General features: G+C 37.9%; 1 protein-coding gene across 6 annotated transcripts in view; it reads right to left on the bottom strand.

The window, feature by feature from the left end:
• trim33 (tripartite motif containing 33) overlaps positions 1-20388 on the bottom strand; it is a 127197-nt gene that overhangs the window by 38813 nt on the left and 67996 nt on the right. For 3 of the 6 annotated variants that reach the window (XM_061889619.1, XM_061889618.1, XM_061889620.1), the window contains exons 11-14: positions 13389-13445; positions 13019-13231; positions 7290-7455; positions 1882-1945 (exon numbers count right to left, since the gene is read on the bottom strand). In XM_061889619.1, coding sequence (XP_061745603.1) covers positions 1882-1945; positions 7290-7455; positions 13019-13231; positions 13389-13445 — 500 coding nt within the window. The remainder of the gene's footprint in view (positions 1-1881; positions 1946-7289; positions 7456-13018; positions 13232-13388; positions 13446-20388) is intronic. The other 3 variants (XM_061889622.1, XM_061889623.1, XM_061889621.1) reach the window with 1 other exon arrangement.

Consider the following 20388-nt stretch of genomic DNA (forward strand, 5'->3'; position numbering starts at 1 on the left):
TTAATTAAAAAATACAATATCATTAACTTGTGAATTAATGTGAAAAATTACAACAACCATTAAAAACACTGGTAAATGTGTAACTGAACATCAATATTTTCATACAGGCAGAATTTTTGACTACTAAGTCATGCTATTCAGTTACACAATCATATAATAAGAATTATTTTTTTTTAATCTATTTTTACAGGAGGAAAAAACTTAAATAAATGTAAGCAAAAAACCAAAAACGGGTATGTATTGAGAAAAAGCTGGAATGTTTAACTAATATTTAGTAATAATATACTTAATAATACATAGTTGACACAATATATGTTATTAGTATTTCTTAAAATAAAATATATCAATCCGGCTCCTGCATACTTTGACTTTTCAGAATGTGGCCCTTGGTGGGAAAAGTTTGGACACCCCTGATCTAAAATATTAGAAGCTCTCAAAATAAATACAATAAATATACTTAAAATATGAACATTTATTAGTTAATTAAAAATGTATAAATGAAAAACATTGTTAAATGTGTAACTGAACAATAATATTTTCGTACAGGCAGAATTTTTGACTATTAAGTTATGCAGTTACACAATCATATCAATATTGATATTCTATTTTTACATCGAGAAATACAAAGGTAAAGATGTAAGAAAAAAGCAAAAAATGGGTGTGTAATGACAATAAGCTGAAATTTTCTAATTAATAATTAGTAATAATATACTTAGTCACCAATAATACAAAGCTGACAATGTCTGTTTATGTTACTGAACATTAATATCTCTTACAGGCAGAATTTTTGACTAGTGAGTTATGCAGTTACACAGTCTTATGAATTTTATTATATTTTTACACGGGGAAAAACAGTGGTAAAAATGGGAGAGAAATAGCAAAAAAAATGGGTATGTAATGAGAAGAAACTGAAATGTTTTAACTAATAATTAGTCATTATTATGGGTGTGGGAAAAAATCAATTTGAATTTGAATCGCGATTCTCACGTTGTGCGATTCAGAATCGACTCTCTTTTTTTTTTTTATCGATCCAACATAACAATACACAGCAATACCATTACAATGCAATCCAATTCCAAAACCAAACCTGACCCAGCAACACTCAGAACTGCAATAAACAGAGCAATTGAGAGGAGACACAAACACGACACAGAACAACCCAAAAGTAGTGAAACAAAAATGAATATCATCAACAAAATCAATATTATTTATAATTTCAACATAGCAGTTATTAAAAATCCCTCATTGACATTATTATTAGACATTTATAAAAATTAAAAAAAGAACAATAGTGTCACAGTGGCTTACACTTGCATCGCATCTCATAAGCTTGACAACACACTGTCCAATATTTTTACAAAGATAAAATAAGTCATATTTTGGGTTTGTTTAATAGTTAAAACAAATTTACATTATTGCAATCAGTTGACAAAACATTGTCCTTTACAATAATAAAAGCTTTTTACAAAAATCTACTACTCTGCTTGCATGTCAGACCCTGTTGAAATCCTATGTATTGAATGAATAGAATCCCTTTAAATCGGGAGAAAATCATTTTTGAATCAAGAATTGTGTTGAATTGAAAAAAAAAAAAAAAGATTTTCAATCGAATCGTGACCCCAAAAATCGATATTGAATCGAATCGCGGGACACCCAAAGATTCGCAGCCCTAGTAATTATACACAGTCACTAATAATACACAATATGTGTTTTCCGTATTTCTTTAAATAAGAAAATATCAAAATGGCCCCCGCATACTTTGACTTTTCAGTATGTGGCCCTTGGTTTGGACACCCTTAAACTATTGAGGATGGATATTAGAGCATCAAGATCTGATGCTCCAGTATGCACATCATTCTGGCAGGTGTGTAAGATCCTTACCTGCCTCTGCTGCCTGTGCTGGACGTGCTGGAGGGTCGTGCTGGCGTGTGTGCGTTGGAAAGACCTGCAGACAGGCAAACACGCGAGGGTGAGGCCTGACGGTGGTACAGTCAAACCCACTTCAGTTGACCAACACGTTTGTGGACCCACACATTAATCGAGTCTGTCCATCTTCAGTAAAAATGTGCCTGCTTGCAACTTGGTCAAAGTTACTGTACATTTTTCAAACAAAAATATAACAAGAACAATCCTACTTTAACAGATCATATAAAGTATATTTATACATATTTATACATAGTAAATGCATGTTGGCAAGTATATACAAACACACATAAAGCGCTATACAAGTACAACCCATTTATCATTTATATATACACAGACACACAAATATATTTACATACATACTGTACATATATATGTATATATACAGTGGGGTAAAAAAGTATTTAGTCAGCCACCGATTGTGCAAGTTCTCCCACTTAAAATGATGATAGATGTCTGTAATTTTCATCATAGGTACACTTCAACTGTGAGAGACAGAATAAGAAAAAAAAATCCAGGAATTCACATTGTAGGAATTTTAAAGAATTTATTTGTAAATTATGGTGGAAAATAACTATTTGGTCAATAACAAAAATTCAACTCAATACTTTGTAATATAACCTTTGTTGGAAATAACAGAGGTCAAACGATTACTATAGGTCTTTTCCAGGTTTACACACACAGTAGCTGGTATTTTGGCCCATTCCTCAATGCAGATCTTCTCGAGAGCAGTGATGTTTTGGGGTTGTCGCCTAGCAACACAGACTTTCAACTCCCTCCACAGATTTTCTATGGAGTTGAGGTCTAAAGACTGGCTAGGCCACTCGAGGAATTTCAAATGCTTCTTACCGAGCCAGTCCTTCGTTGCCCGGGCGGTGTGTTTGGGATCATTGTCATGCTGGAAGGCCCAGCCACGTTTCATCTTCACAGCGCTCACTAATGGAAGGTTTTGGCTCAAAATCTCACGATAGATGAACCCATTCATTCTTTTTAACAAGGATCAGTCGTCCTGTCCCCTTATCAGAAAAACAGCCCAAAGCATGATGTTTCCACCCCCATGCTTCACAGTAGATATGCTGTTCTTGGGATGCAAATCAGTATTCTTCTTCCTCCAAACACGACAATTTAGGTTTATACCAAAAAGTTATATTTTGGTTTCATCTGACTACATGACATTCACCCAATCCTCTGCTGTATCATCCATGTGCTCTATGGAAAACTTCAGATGGGCCTGGACATGCACTGGCTTAAGCTGGGGGACACGTCTTGCAATGCAGGATTTGATTCCCTGTCGGCGTAGTGTGTTACTGATGGTAACATTTGTTACTTTGGTCCCAGCACTCTGCAGGTCACTCACCAGGTCCCCCCGTGTGGTTCTGGGATTTTTGCTCACCGTTCACATGATCATTTTGACCCCACGGGATGAGCTCTTGTGTGGAGCCTCAGATCGAGGGAAATTATCAGTGGTCTTGTATGTCTTCCATTTTGTAATAATTGCTTCCACAGTTGATTGTTTCACACCAAGCTGCTTGCCTATTGTAGATTCACTCTTCCCAGTCTGGTGCAAGTCTACAATTATTTTCCTGCTGTCCTTCGACAGCTCTTTGGTCTTGGCCATAGGGAAGTTTGGAGTCCGACTGTTTGAGGCTATGGACAGGTGTCTTTTATACGGATAACGAGGTTCCATTAATACAGGTAATGAGTGGAGGGACAGAAGAGCTTCTTAAAGAAGAAGTAATAGGTCTGTGAGAGCCAGAGATCTTCCTTGTTTGAAGTGACCAAACACTTATTTTCCACCATAATTTACAAATAAATTCTTTAAAATTCCTACAATGTTAATTCCTGGATTTTTTTTTCACATTCTGTCTCTTACAGTTGAAGTGTACCTATGATGAAAATTACACACCACTGTCATTTTAAGTGGTAGAACTTGCACAATCGGTGGCTGACTAAATACTTTTTTGCCCCACTGTGTATATATATACATACATACTTACATATACATACATATATATTACATACATACATACATATGTATATATATATGTATATATATATATATATATATATATATATATATATATATATATATATATATCTATATATATATATATATATATATATATATATATATATATCCATCCATCCATTTTCTACAGCTTATTCCCTTTGGGGTCACGGGGGGCGCTGGTGCCTATCTCAGTTAGAATCCGGCGGAAGGCGTCGTACACCCTGGACAAGTCACCACTTCATCGCAGGGCCAACACAGATAGACAGACAACATTCACACTCACACACTAGCGCCAATTTAGTGTTGCCAATCAACCTACCCGAAGGGAACCCACGCATTCACGGGGAGGACATGCAAACTCCACACAGAAAGATCCCGAGCCCGGGATTGAACCCTGACTACTCAGGACCTTCGTATTGTGAGGCAGACGCACTAACCCCTCTGCAACCGTGAAGCCTAAATATATATATATATATATATATATATATATATATATATATATATATATATATATAGACTGTTTATACAAATATGTGTATATTTATACAGTAAATGTGTGTATATCTATATATGTATATATTTATATATGTATATATATATATATAGACTGTATTACATATATATGTATAAATGTGTGTATATTTATATATGTATATATTTATATACATACATATATAGATACACACACATTTATACATATACACACATATATATATTCACGCACAGACATATATACACAAACACACATATATACATTATATATAAGTATATATATATATATATATATATATATATATATACACACACACACACAAACCCCGTTTCCATACGAGTTGGGAAATTGTTTTAGATGTACATATAAACGGAATACATTGATTTGCAAATCCTTTTCAACCCATATTCAGTTGAATACGCTACAAAGACAAGATATTTGATGTTCAAACTCATAAACTTTACTTTTTTGGAAAATAATAATTAACTTAGAATTTCATGGCTGCAACACGTACCAAAGTAGTTGGGAAAGGGCATGTTCACCACTGTGTTACATCACCTTTTCTTTTAACAACACTCAATAAACGTTTGGGAACTAAGGAAACTTTTTGTTGAAGCTTTGAAAATGGAATTCTTTACCATTCTTGCTTGAAGTACAGCTTAAGTTGTTCAACAGTCTTGTTGTCGTATTTTACGCTTCATAATGCGCCACACATTTTCAATGGGAGACATGTCTGTACGGCAGGCGGGCCAGGAAAATACCCGCACTCAATTACTACAAAGTCACGCTTTTGTAACACGTGGCTTGGCATTGTTTTGCTGAAATAAGCAGGGGCGTTCACGATCACGTTGCTTTGATCACAACATATATTGCTCCAAAACCTGTATGGACCATTCAGCATTAATGGTGCCTTCACAGATGTGTAAGTTACCCATGCCATGCAAAGCAACGCTCGTAAGTTTTACAAGATAACTAAAACAATTCTTACTTACTAAACCTTCCCATGTGGGCGTGTTTTCATGCATATTTGTACATGCCATCATAACGTAATAAAGCCAGCGTCGATAGCATTAGCTAACATGCTAACAGGTTTACGATTGTCTGTGTTAGTATTATTAATTACAATAGCATTCTTTTTGTATTGTTTCAGCTTCACAAACTCCTCGGGAAATTCACTGAAACATCGCTGTGGAGTTACTGAAATGGTTAGCCGTTTTAATGCCTTAAACTGGAAGTAAAAGCATCCATAGCATTTTTACTTACTAAACCGTCCCATGTGGCGTGTTTTCATACATATTTGTACGTGCTGTCATAATGTAATCTAGCTAGCGACTTTAGCATTAGCTAATATGCGAACACACTTACTAGTGTCTGTGTTAGTATTAACTTACAATTGCATTTATTTGTATCGCTTTAGTTTGACAAATTCTCAGTAAATTCACCAAAGTCCCCGTGGAGATATTGAGCCGTGACGATGACTTCTGTTTTTTTTTTTTTATTAGCCGTTTTACTGCCATGTTACAGACATCGTTTGAAAATAATTAAGGTATAATAATAATAAACATTTCTGTGTAAATAACACCTTTCACAACAAATATATCTACAGCTTATATGGGGAGAAAATTCAAAAATCTGGTGGGTGCACTCTATAGTCTGGAAAATACAGTAAATCCTTATTGCTAAACAACGAGAAACAACTGTTTACTTACACACAGTAACTTTTTGTTCAGTTCAAACTAAAACAAAATAAAAGCATGGCAGTATTAATATGCATTCTACCATAGCAATTTAACAAAATTCCCTTTTTTAACTACTGAAATGGTAAGCCACTCGAAGAAAGATGTGTGCAAGTACAACAAAATGAGTTTAATAAGAGTATAAAATATGATAGAACTAAAGATATGCACATTGACTTTGGGAGGTCGAGTCCAAGGTCACAACCTATTGTGATCGAGGGAGTCGAGGTACAGACCGTGGACTCACTCAAATACTTCGGGGTTTGGGTGGACAATAAGCTGGACTGGACTATTAACACGGACCACCTGTACAAAAAATGACAGAGCAGGCTGTACTTCCTCAGGAGGTTGCGCTCCTTCAACATTTGTAAAAAAAACTCCTGTGGATGTACTACCAGTCTGTGGTCGCCAGTGTTCTGTTCTACATGGTAGTGTGCTGGGGGGGCACTACATCTAAGGACAGCTTCAAACTGGAGAAACTGATCAGGCGGGCCAGTTCTACAATCGGAATAAAACTGGACTCAATGGTGACGGTGGCAGAGAAGAGGACTGTGGACAAACTAGTGAGCATCCTGGATGATGCCAGTCACCCTCTGCATAGCGTTATCAGTAGCCAGAGGAGCCTGTTCAGTGCTAGACTGCTTCATCCCAAGTGCAGGACTAATAGACTCAAAAATTCCTTTGTCTTACACACCATGAGACTGTACAACTCCTCTCTGGGGAGGGGGGCACTAATATGACAGGGGATGCAAAACAATAACAGTGCAATACCTTTTCATAACATGGTCACTACTGCCTAGTTTCTCTTGTTATATTCATATTTTACTGTTATATTTTTATTACCATTATTGCTTTTTTATTGTTATTCTTATTGTAATATTTTTGTATTTTTTATTATTATATTTTGCTTCCATTTATACCCACATTATTTACTTTTTAAATTGATCTCAACTCTGTACACTGCTGCTGGAATTAAATTTTTCCAGAAGGAACTCTCCTGAAGGAATCAATAAAGTAATATCTATCTATCTATCTATCTATCTGTCTGTCTGTATAGAGGAAAACAATCAAAAATCCTCAATTAAATGTGAACTGTTTTAAAGGGGTTCATTGTTGATGGGGGTACCTGAGGATCCAGGTGAGTGTGTGGAAAGTCCAGGTGAGGGGTTCATGTCCAGTGAGCCTGACTGCTGCTGCTGCTGCTGCTGCTGCTGCTGCTGATGTTGTTGCGTGCTGGCCGTGATGTAGCGAGACAGGAGCTGGGCCAGGTTGCTGGAACCTGCATCCTCCAGCTGGAAAGGAAAATAGGAGGCATAATAAAGACACCATGTGACCTGTTTCAATAATAGTTGTGATGTTGCTGCTGTTAAAAGGGGAACTGCACTTTTTTTTTTTTCAAAATGTCACCTATTAATGTCAAACCATATGTGAGACAAGAACACGTTTTCTTTTTTATGCATTCTAAATCATAAAATACAGTAAGCCGGAGGTGGCTAACAATGAAGCTAATGGGAGTACTCTATTCCATTCATAAAGCCCTCTAAAAAAAAAACATTCCAAACCCGCCAAAAATGCTCAATTTACATGTCAGGATTTGAAAATTAAACAAGTATGAGTGATATTTTTTTTGTAAGTGCTAACACAGAGGAACTACTTATAGAGAGATAACTAGCGTACGCTGCTATACTGACATTGAGCTGCTGCATTGCTTCTGCATCGCCAACCTTCTACTATCTCGCATGGATAGTACAAGGTTGTGGATAAACCCACAAGTTGGTCAACTTTGATAACCAACTTATACCGGGAGCGTCGTTTGAGTCACTTTTTTTTTTTAACCCTGGTGAAGATTATGATGAATTCTTCATGTAAAAGGGAAGATATAAACATCCCATTAAGAGCAGACATTGTACAGAAAGTGATTTTATTATGTTTGTATATCTTGTTTAGCACTTAGGAATTCTGCTACATGATGGATAGGTTGGTTAGCAACACTAAATTGGCCCTAGTGTGTAAATGTGAGTGTGAATGTTGTCTGTCTATCTGTGTTGGCCCTGTGATGAGGTGGCGGCTTGTCCAAGGTGTACTCCGCCTTCCGCCCAAATGCAGCTGAGATAGGCTTTAGCACCCCCCGCGACCCCACAAGCCACAAGCGGTAGTAAATGGATGGATGGGATGGATGCTTAGTGTTTGACTAAAGCTGCATCTGTTAAGCACCCAGCTTCTACAACTTGTAGATCATCCTACTTTTACATACAGGCTCAAAAATAGAAGGTTCTGATCATCATTTGTCCCAAAGTAGTCGTTGTTGTCTCTAATCAAGTTTGCCATGATTAGTAGTGGTAGTGGTGTTAAAAGGGAAAAGTGAACGTTGTAATACGTCTGTGAAGTTAATACGCTGCTGTATGATTAAAATACGCGGAATATGTAAATATTACATGTTATTATGCATGTTACTACATTACATATGTACATATTACATATTAAAGTGTGTATATAAAACATTAATGGAGGCTTTTGGATGTTTTTAGAGCGCTTTATAGGCGGAATTAAGCTACTCTCATTGGCTCCATTATTAGCGGGCTTTTACGTTTTATTTATGAGTTAGAATGCATAAAAAAACAAAAATGTGTTTTTTCTTACATTAGGATTGGGAATTATAAGTAAAATAAAAAGTGCAGTTCTCCTTTAAGACTGCACTGTAGAATGGACAAAAATAGTGGAAGAGGTGGTGTTTAATTACTCAACTGCAGGGCAGAGAGCATCAAGAGTTCAATTACAGTGCAGTCCAAAAAACTTTTGGAATTCTAATTCAATGTGTTTTTTTTTTTTCATAACTATTTACATTGTAGATTGTCAGTGAAGGCATCAAAACTATGAATACTACGTAGAGTTATGAACATAGCAAAAAAAGGTGAAATAACTGAATTTTTTTTTTCTAATTTCTTAAAAATAGCCACCCTTTGCTCTGATTACCTTTTTGCACACTCCTGGCATTCTCTAGCTGAACTTCAAGCGGCACCTGAAATGGTTTTCACTTCACAGGTGTCATAGTTTTGATGCCTTCAGTGACAATCTACAATGTAAATAGTCATGAAAATAAAGAAAACACATTGAAATGAGGTGTGTCCAAACTTTTGGCCTGTACTGTATGTTCTCCAGCACTTACTCCAAAGGTCCATCAGCTTTACAGATGCCATGTGTATGTGTGACCCATGATAGTATCAGTATCTTCCATCCATCCATTTTCTACCACTTATTCCCTTTGGGGTCGCGGGGGGCGCTCGTGTCTATCTCAGCTACAATCGGGCGGAAGGCGGCGTACACCCTGGACAAGTCGCCACCTCATCGCAGGGCTATCAGTATCTTGTTTTACAAAATGTATTAATTTGCCTGTTTATTTCCAGTCAAGCAAGATAGTTGATTTTTACTGGATGCATTACGACTGCAGAAGAATTTGCTAAATACAAGCAGAGCTTCTATACTTTTTGGTCGACGCAACAAGTAGGGTTGGGTATCGAGTATCGATTGGAACCGGGACTAACTTTCCGATTCTCCCGGAATCTTTCAAAAGTTTAATTTTCGATTCCTAGTTTCGATACCCAGTCCGCCGACCGGAAGAAAAAAAAAAGTCCGCCGACCGAAAGAAGCCGCCGCTGAAAACCAAAGAAGAAGCGCCCACCGCCGGAAGTGTTAGCATAGTCGAGCCTATGTAACCGAGCGAGTCAGTCAAGCATGGATAGAGGGCGTCGGCGGTCGAAAGTGTGGCTTTATTTTACTAAAAAAAATGAATTGATTAACGTGGACCCCGACTTAAACAAGTTGAAAAACTTATTCGGGTGTTACCATTTAGTGGTCAATTGTACGGAATATGTACTGTACTGTGCAATCTACTAATAAAAGTATCAATCAATCAATCAATCAATCAAAATATCGGCGAAATGTAACACGTGTGACAGGACTGTTTCGTGCTTAGGAGGGTGCACGTCGAACATGATGAAGCACCTCCGAGTTCATGGAGTACAAATAAATGTGTGTCCCGTCTTCGACGCGCTGCGCCGACCGTCCTCCTCTGCCTCCGGCTTTGACGCCCAGCCTGGCACCTCGGTGACTGCACTGCAGTCCGAATCCGGTAAGTAAAACAATATATATGCAATAAATAATGTGTTTTGCGCCAACGTTGAGGCAGCTAACAAATTAGTCCGCTTATTTTTTCATAGACAATTTACAATCTGCTAGCCAGGCTCCGCCATGTGCTAAGCGTACTCCGTTCACCGTAGCGGCAATGGGGAAGATGTTGGTGCCAGACGGAAGAGTGCTACAGAAAGGTCCCTGCACAGATAGTCAAAAAACTGCATCCCTTTTCAGAGGTGGAATCTCCAACATTTAGGTTAGTTAAGCAATAACGTTAGAGCTAAGCTAATTGATACTGGGCTAAACAGTAACAGCAACATTACTTGTTTGTTTATGTTTGCAGGGATATGGTGAAAACTCTTAACCCAAAATACATACCACCTTCCAGGGACTACCAGGTACAAGAAGAATCAGAATCGAGATTGTCAGGAAACGGAATCGAAACAAAGAATCGGAATCGTTCGAATTCAAACGATACCCAACCCTAGCAACAAGGCGGTTCAATTTGGCTAAAATGGTCTTGTGTTGGACAAAAAGTCCAGTTAACTTTCAAAATCAAATAGTCTGTGTCCAAGGTGGATCGTATTTTACACTTTGAAACATGACGTCAACTTGTCAACGGTCTTCAGACATAATTTCACCTCGCTGACACAGTAGCTTTTCTTCACCTGTGCCTTTCACACAAAACACAGTGACACGAGATATTGAGGAAAAATACCCCCAAAAAAACTCCTTAAGACAATTGCTGCCAACACAAGCGGGCGGGAGTCAACTTCACGCTGCTATTTCTGGTATTGCTTTACACAGCTGACATCCAGGATCTGTTTCAGTCCTGATGCTACTTTTAAGGGCAGGGAATTCCCAGGTTGATTCTGCCGTCCATCACAGAATTTTTTTTTTTTTTTCAAGCATTAAGGTCAAAAGACTGTTTATTGAGGGTGGTATGGCAATTATTAAAGAAGAGGCCACTTTTTACCAAAATACAATCAATAGTCCTGTAAATTCCAGACTATAAGCTGCTCTTTGAACCCTGCGGCTAACAATTTATGGATTTTTCTTTGCTGACGGCCATAAAGTAAATAGTTTTTATTAAACACATTCAAAGACACTGAAATGGTGTGTTATTGTTTGTGCTGTGGCGCCATCGTTGGGAAAAGTTCGCTGACTGCAGGTGCAGCTGGGCGAAAGTGTTTCCTGCTGTTTAAAACAAAGAACCGGAAGTTGATGTACCATTCAGTTCCCTAATTGTCCATAGCGTTTCTACTCGTATTGATTCTTTATTTGTCACTCTGAGCAACCATTGTAAGTTTTACAATATAACAAACAATTCTTACTTAATATAAAGTTTCATCTGTAATGCCTGTAGGGGTGTGTTCATGCTATCGTAATGTAACAAAGCTAGCGTCAGAGCAATGTTTGTATGTTTTACAATATACAGTACCTACAACTATTTTTACTTACTAAACCGTCCCATGTGAGCGTTTCCATGCATATTTGTATGTGCTATCGTAACGTATTACTTCACAATGGCATTCTTTTCGTATTGCTTCACTTTCACAAATTCCTCGGTAAATTCACCAAAATGTCACCGTGGAGTTATTGAGTCTGTTTAGCTGATTGGAGAGCTAGCTTGCGCAGCTAGTGGGTCCACGGCGATGACTTCTGTTTTGTTTGATCAACCGTTTGTAAACAATTAAGGTATATATATAAATATTTCTGTGTAAATAATTTTTTGTACAAACCCCGTTTCCATATGAGTTGGCAAATTGGAATAGATAAATATAAATATAAACGGAATAAATTGATTTGCAAATCATTTTCAACCCATATTCAGTTGAATATGCTACAAAGACAACATATTTGATGTTCAAACTGATAAACATTATTTTTTTTTTGCAAATAATCATTAACTTTAAAATTTGATGCCAGCAACACGTGACAAAGAAGTTGGGAAAGGTGGCAATAAATACTGATAAAGTTGAGGAATGCTCATCAAACACTTATATGGAACATCCCACAGGTGTGCAGGCTAATTGGGAACAGGTGGGTAACTTACACATCTGTGAAGGCACCATTAATGCTGAAAGGTCCATACAGGTTTTGGAGCAACATATGTTGTCATCAAGCAACATTCTCATGGACGCCCCTGCTTATTTCAGCAAGACATGTGTTACAACAGCGTGGCTTCATAAAAAAAGAGTGCAGTACTTTCCTGGCCCGCCTGCAGTCCAGACCTGTCTCCTATCGAAAATGTGTGGCGCGTAAAAAAGCGTAAAATACGACAGCGTGTTGAACAACTGAAGCGCTACATAAAACAAGAATGGGAAAGAATTCCACTTTTAAAGCTTCAACAGTTAGTTTCCTCAGTTCCCAAGCGTTTTTTGAGTGTTGTTAAAAGAAAAGGTGATGTAACACAGTGGTGAACATGCCCTTTCCCAACTACTTTGGCATGTGTTGCAGCCATGAAATTCTAATTATTATTTGCAAAAAAAATAAAGTTTATGAGTTTGAAGATCAAACATCTTGTCTTTTTAGTGCATTCAATTGAATATGGGTTGAAAAGGATTTGCAAATCATTGCATTCCGTTTATATTCACATCCAACACAATTTCCCGACTCATATGGAAACGGGGTTTGTAAAATATACCGTTGCACTCTATGTATCAAACAAGTTACATGAGAAATTCTAACTCATGATGTATTTGAAGGGTCCATTTTACACACCTGAATGGGCGGGATCTCAGGTAGGCAGGGCAGGTTCTCCGGGTTGGTGACGGAGGGGATGAGCTCGATGGGGCCGATAGCGGGGCCGATGGCGGGGCTGGCAGGCCCTCTGTGACTGTGGGCTCCGGCCATGCTTGCACTGGTGGGACTGGTGGGGTTGGCGTTGTGGCCCGACGCCACCGGGAAAGGTCCGGCGTGGCCGGGGTTCGAATGCTGGAGCGGGGGGGAAAAAAACAAAACAGGAAGAAACATTACTCCCTCAGCGAGCGAGCTCTGCGTACGTGGATGCCGATCATGCATTTATTTGGGGGTGACAAAACATGCTGCACAGGATGCACGAATGAGAAAAAGTAGGAAAAAGGTACCAAACCCCTGATTGCAGTAAGAAACGAAACCTTTGGTGGCTCATCTCAGATTCTAACGACATCTGGACACAGAAACAAACAGGGGCACGGTTCTCTTACCTGGTCTTACATGCAAGTGTACATTTTGTATACATGATGCATGTGTGACTCGCAGTCACCATCTGTCCATGTTAGCTTCATTTGCACATTCACTCCCTGTCATTGCCTTCCAAATGATTACTACCACTACATTTATTGCAGCTGGCTTATTATGTTGAAAAAAACAACAATTTTATTTATTCACAGTAACATGCTTGTGGTTATATTTCATGTATTTGTTTATTGCAGTAGGTAGGGTTGGATTTATGCCTCACTCTTGTGAGAATCCTGCGTGTGACATAAGCATTAAGGAGTGAGACTACCCGGGACGAGCTGCAGTGTTCTAAAACAGCCATCAGGTAGCATTTGTGAGCAGATAATACTGTATTATCTCTTTCCGACTTGTCAGGTCGGTGGTGAATTTGGCCCTCACGCTTTAAGGCAAAAACTGTATATGCTAAAAACTCACTCCTGTTACTTTCCTGGTATTCATATAAGGTAGTCTTTGGTCTAAGAACTGTATTTGAATATAACATAAATTTGCTTGAAACCAGCCAATACACATTTATGTACAGTCGTGGTCAAAAGTTTACATACACTAGAGTGATTGGAGCACATACTTGTTGGTCACAAAAATATTCATGAAATTTGGTTCTTTTATCAATTTATTATGGGTCTACTGAAAACAGCTACATTTTTGTTTCATCTGACATCCCATGGACAAAGATAGGACCTCCTGGAGGAAAGTTCTGTGGTCAGATGAAACAAAAATTGAGCCTTTTGGCCACAATACTCAGCAATATGTTTGGAGGAGAAAAAGGTGAGATCTTTGATCCCAGGAACATCACCCCTACCATCAAAAAAGGTGGTGGTAGTATCATGCTCTGGGTCTCTTTTGCTGCCACTGCAACTGGTGCTTTACAGAGAGTAAATGGGACAATGAAAAAGGAGGATTACCTCCAATTTCTTCAGGACAAGCTAAAATCTGGGGAGCAGTTGGGTGTTCCAGCTGGACAATGACCCCAAACACACGTCAAAAGTGGAAAAGGAATGGCTAAATCAGGCTAGAATGAAGTTTTTAGAATGGGCTTCCCAAAGTCCTGACTTAAATGTGGGGAAAATGCTGAAGAAGCGAGTCCATGTCAGAAAACCAACAATTTTAGCTGAATTGCACCAATTTTATCAAGATGAGTGGTCTAAAATTCAATCAGAAGCTTGCCACAAGTTTGTGGATGGCTACCAAAAGCGCCTTATTGCAGTGAAATTTGCCATGGGACATGTGAGCAAATATTAACATTGCTGTATGTATACTTTTGACCCAGCAGATTTTCTCACATTTTCAGTAGACCCAAAATAAATTTATAAAAGAACCAAATTTCACGAATGTTTTTTGTGACCAACAAGTATGTGCTCCAATCACTTTATCACAAAAAAATGGGAGTTGTAGAAATTATTGGAAACTCAAGAAAGCCATGACGATATTGTTCTTTACAAGTGTATGTAAACTTTTGACCACAACTGTAGTTTAATATGTGTATTATCATATTCAAGTTTGAAAAAGGAAAAAATAAATTAGGTTTATTTTCACATGAATATAACAAGCAAATGGCACCAATTGGACATAATTGACTGTATGTATACTAGTATAGGGCAAACCCAATTACAGCCAAAGTAATGATCACAATTATTTTTGTCAGTATTGAAATCACTATTATTAAACAATATTCATTATGTTGCTTAAAACAATGTTCCCACAAGTCGCCAATCCTCTAGTAGTGGCGGAGGGCCTTTGGAACGTGAAATTTGTCAAGAAAGTCCCAACAAAAAGGCTGAATAAACATTGTGCGTGTATTTAAACACAAATATTTTTGTTAACTACCGGATTTTTCGATGCACTTAAAATCCTTTCATTTTTTTAAAAATTGACAGTGCACCTTAGTCACTCAAGTGCGCCTAATGTACGCATTCATTCTGATCGTGCTTACTGACCGCCAAGCAGTTTTATTTGGTACATGGTGTAAAGATAAGTGTGACCAGTAGATGGCAGTCACACATGAGAGAGAGGTGTGGACTGAAGGTCAACGCCTGTTCAATAAATGATGCTAGCAAGCAGCACCAAAACTGTTTTGTTTCATTGAGAATAGAGAACATTACATAAAGCACTCAAAAATCTGTCAAAATTGTTTAGTACGACTTTGGTCAGCTACATCGCTTGATGGAGGGTCGTAGCATTACGACTATCATAGTCAGACGTACTGTGCTTCAACATACGGTATTATTATGGTGTGGGAATAGGACCCCAAAAAGGCACCTACTAGGAGACATTATCTGGTGTTTTTTTTTTCGAAATATTATGCAAAACTTTCCTTACTCATTGGTACCTGCTGATGTGTATTTGGGATCTGCATAAGTCCTGAAAGTTTTAGTCCGCGCCATGGTCAATAAGCTCCTTCTTTTTCTCTATCCTCTTGTTGGGGGGCATTCATCCTCCACTGTTGCCATTTCTAACACAAATTAACGTACAGTTCTAACTTATATCTGTCAGTAGACTCACTATGGATGCGCTAAAAACTACCGGTGCAACAAAGATGACGGGAAGAAGACAATATCAAAGTGGAGGCACGTAAAGAAGACCACCCACAAAACAGCGCACCCTGAAGCGATTAGAAGATGGTCTGTAAACCAACATCTATGCAACATTTACATCTTATGTAGACCACAAGGAAGTGTTTTAAAGGAGTAAAAATTCATAATATGACCCTTTTAATGCGCCTTATAATCCGGTGCGCCTTTTGTATGAAAAAATGACCTGAATAGACCAGCTCATTGGCAGTGCGCCTTTCTATTTTGATAGTCCATTAGTCAACAATTATCTTAACAATTAGCCGATTAATCAGATAATAAAACGTACACATATCTAATGGTTCTAATTTTCCCATTGACTTCTAAATGCAGCTTAAGTTATTTGAGGCATGTGCTTACTAACAACAAAGACATTCATTCATACATATCTATATGTACTGTAACACAAATTAATTTTAATTTGTAACACAAATTAAAATGACTAAATGTTGTCCATTTAAAAGAAAGGAAAGGCAAAGTGCTCCAAAAAATTAACCTTGTTTATGTATTTAAAAACAGTTAAAATATCAGCAATAAAACAACACAACAAAAAACCTAATTTCTACTAAAAGAAACATTTTGTCATATTTAAAAAGCCACACGCAGAAATATTGATTATTGATTAGCACTCTAATAGACTCAATGTGTAGAATTATATATTTGATTAATTCTTAAAATGTTGGCTATTAAATACATTGTATGTTTTTTTTTTTGTTTTTCTTATTAAATCAACATAAAAATACACAAGATACACTTTCCATTAGTGCATCAACCCCCCAAAAAAAACCTCTCCCTCCCCCATTCACACTCATCCAGACCCACACACAAAAAAGGGTTGTTTCTTTCTGCTACCAAAATTCTGGTTCCCACAACATATATAACACAGTCTGCAAGGGACACAGTCCCTGAAACGCACATGATTGTGTGTGTCGCCGGTCCACTAACACTATCATTAATTACTATTTTTAATATAGTTGTTGTATATGATTTTACTTTCTTTTTTATCCAAGAAAATGTTCTTTTTTTTTTTTTTTATCTCATTTCATTTTATTTATAAAATAAATAAAAAAAACTTATCTTCACCAGACCAGGTTATTAATGAAATTAGACTTCTCTAAAAGGTTTTTTAAAACCAGGTCCAGTCAAGAAAATGTCCAAGTCGGGCTCAGCAACACACACCCTCATCCATGTACAACAACAGAAATTAGGGAAACGACAGATTTCATATAAGTTATAAACAAAATTACATTTTCATAAAAAGCATTTGTGTATAGTCCATATTATGTCCAAGTCAGACTCAACACACACCTTCATTTTGTACACTCAAAAATAGGGAACACAACAACAGATAGCATATATGTTGCTGTTGTTGCATATCTATAAACATTATTACATTTTCATAATAAGCCTTTAAGGATTTCCCATCTTTTTTCATGTTTTTGGCATCATTATCGTTGTCAATCATGTATCTTTCTAAAGTTAAAAAATACTGAATAAATGTTTTAAAGAAAGTAATACTAAGTAAATATCTAATTTTGGCCTTAAAAATAAACCTTTTACCAAGTACTATAATTAAATTGACTAAGTCATGCTTGTCAATAAACTCTTCTAAAATAACAGAAACTACATCAAGCTTCATAAATACATTGTATGTTTAACATTATGATACCTCTGACTTTGTATCTGTGTGTCTGTGAGAGTGTGTGCGTGTGTGTGCGTCTGTGCCTTTCTTTACGACATTGCAAACGGACCCTGCTTTAAAATGTACTTGAAATGATGTATATTATTGTTGACAAATATAATTGTCGGCGACAAATTCTATTGTTGACAATGTCCAATAATCATTGCAGCCCTATTTGATACAATATATTTATGGATTTCTCTTTGCTATCTGCCGTAAATAGAAAATATCTTTCATTAAACACATGCAGAGAAACTTCAAATCCCGGCCGAGTCATACCAAAGACTATAAATATGGGACCCATTACCTCCCTGCTTGGCACTCAGCATTAAGGGTTGGAATTGGGGGTTAAATCACCATAAATGATTCCCGGGCGGGGCACCGCTGCTGCCCACTGCTCACCTCACCTCCCAGGGGGTGATCAAGGGTGATGGGTCAAATGCAGAGAATAATTTCGACACATCTAATATGTGTGTGACAATCATTGGTACTTTAACTTTAAATGGTGTTACTATTTGTGCTATGGCGCCGTCTTTTGGGTGAGTTTGCTCAATACCGAATGCCTGCAAGTGCTTCCTGCTGTTTAAAACATTAAAGGGGAACATTATCACCAGACCTATGTAAGCGTCAATATATACATTGATGTTGCAGAAAAAATAACATATGTTTTTTTAACCGATTTCCGAACTCTAAAAGGGTAAATTTGGCGATTTAAACACCTTTCAATTGTTCGCCTGTCAGAGCGATGACCTTTCACCCGTGACGTCACATCGTGAAGCGACCCGCCATTATCTCAAACACATTACACACACCAAGTCAAATCAGCTCTGTTATTTTCCGTTTTTTCGACTGTTTTCCGGTACCTTGGAGACATCATGCCTGGTCGGTGTGTTGTCGGACAGTTTAACAACACGAACACAGACGGATTCGATTCAAGTTGCACCACTGGTCAAAACATGCGAAAGTCCCTCGTTTGTTCTGCACACTGTACCAACGACAGCTATGCTAGATGGCACAGCGATGGCAAGAATGTGTGGATAACCTGCGACACTCAAAGGAGATGCATTTCCAACGATAAAATCAACGAAATCACAAAGGTGAGTTTTGTTGATGTTATTGACTTAGTGTGCTAATCAGACATATTTGGTCACGGCATGACTGCAAGCTAATCGATGCTAACATGCTATTTAGGCAAGCTGTATGTACATATTGCATCATTATGCCTCATTTGTAGCTATATTTGCATCCAGCCTTTCCCTCCACCCACATTTGATGCCAAACAAATACATACCAATCGTTGGTTAGAAGGCGATTGCCAAATTCGTCCACGCTTCCTCCCGTGCCGCTGTCTGTCATGATATGGCTCAAAAGCTTCTGTTTCTTCTTTAATTTCGTTTTCGGTTACTGCCTCCATACTCCAACCATCCGTTTCAATACATGCGTAATCTGTTGAATTGGTTACGGTGCTGAAATCCGAGTCTGAATCCGAGCTACTATGCTATACCTTTCTGTGCTATCCACCATGTTTGTTTTTGGTGGATTCACGCAGTGACGTCACAGGACAATAGACGGGTGGATATAGCGATGGTGTAAATCAGGCACTTTGAAGCCGTTTTTCGGGATATTGCGTGATGAGTAAAATTTTGAGAAAAACTTCGAAAAATAAAATAAGCCACTGGGAACTGATTTTTAATGGTTTTAACCCTTCTGAAATTGTGATAATGTTCCCCTTTAAACCTGAAGTACAAGTGCCATTCTGACTTCTACTCGCACAAAAGCGTTTCTACTCGTAAGGATTCTTCATTCATCACTTCAAGCAAATCTTCATTCCGCACTCCAAGCAAAGCTTTACAATATAACAAACAATTCTTATTTACCAAACAGTCCCATGAGTGATATCTGTAGGAGTGCTTTCATGTATATTTGTATGTGATATCGTAATATAATCAAGCTAGCATCGTTAGCATTACTTAACATGTTAACAGGTTTAAAAGTGTCCTGTGTTAGTATTATTAACTTACAATGGCATTCTTTTCGTATTGTTTCATTTTCACAAATTCCTCAGTAAATTCACCAAAACGTCACCGTGGAGTTATTGAGTCCGTTTAGCTGATTGGAAAGCTAGCCGGGAGTGGACCACTCCTCTTATTGAGTCTGTTAAGCTAACTGGAGAGCTAACCGGGAGTCGACCAATCCTCTTTTTGAGTCTGTTTAGCTAATTGGACAAAGAGCCGGGAGTGGACCACTCCTCTTAAAGTGTCTGTTTAGCTAACTGGAGAGCTAGCCGGGAGTGGACCACTCCTCTTATTGAGTCTGTTTAGCTCGGGGTGGGCAACCTTTACCACCCAAACAATAGGAGCCACAAAACTCTTTTGAAATTTAAAATGAAATAACACTGCATACAGAGTTTTTTTTTTGTGCTATGTATTAACCAGGGGTCTCAGACTCGCGGCCCGCACCTTAATATGAAAATTTAATGTTAGTGCGGCCCGCAAGCTTTAAATTACTGCAGTATGACAGCTTCACACTTGCCAACCCTCCCAAACTTTCCGGGAGTCTCCCGAATTACAGAGCAACTATTCTCGCCAATGTCTGCTGATTTCCGCCCGTCAACATCAGTACGG

The sequence above is a fragment of the Nerophis ophidion genome, linkage group LG27 (genome assembly GCF_033978795.1).
Source record: "Nerophis ophidion isolate RoL-2023_Sa linkage group LG27, RoL_Noph_v1.0, whole genome shotgun sequence".
Classification (NCBI taxonomy): domain Eukaryota; kingdom Metazoa; phylum Chordata; class Actinopteri; order Syngnathiformes; family Syngnathidae; genus Nerophis; species Nerophis ophidion.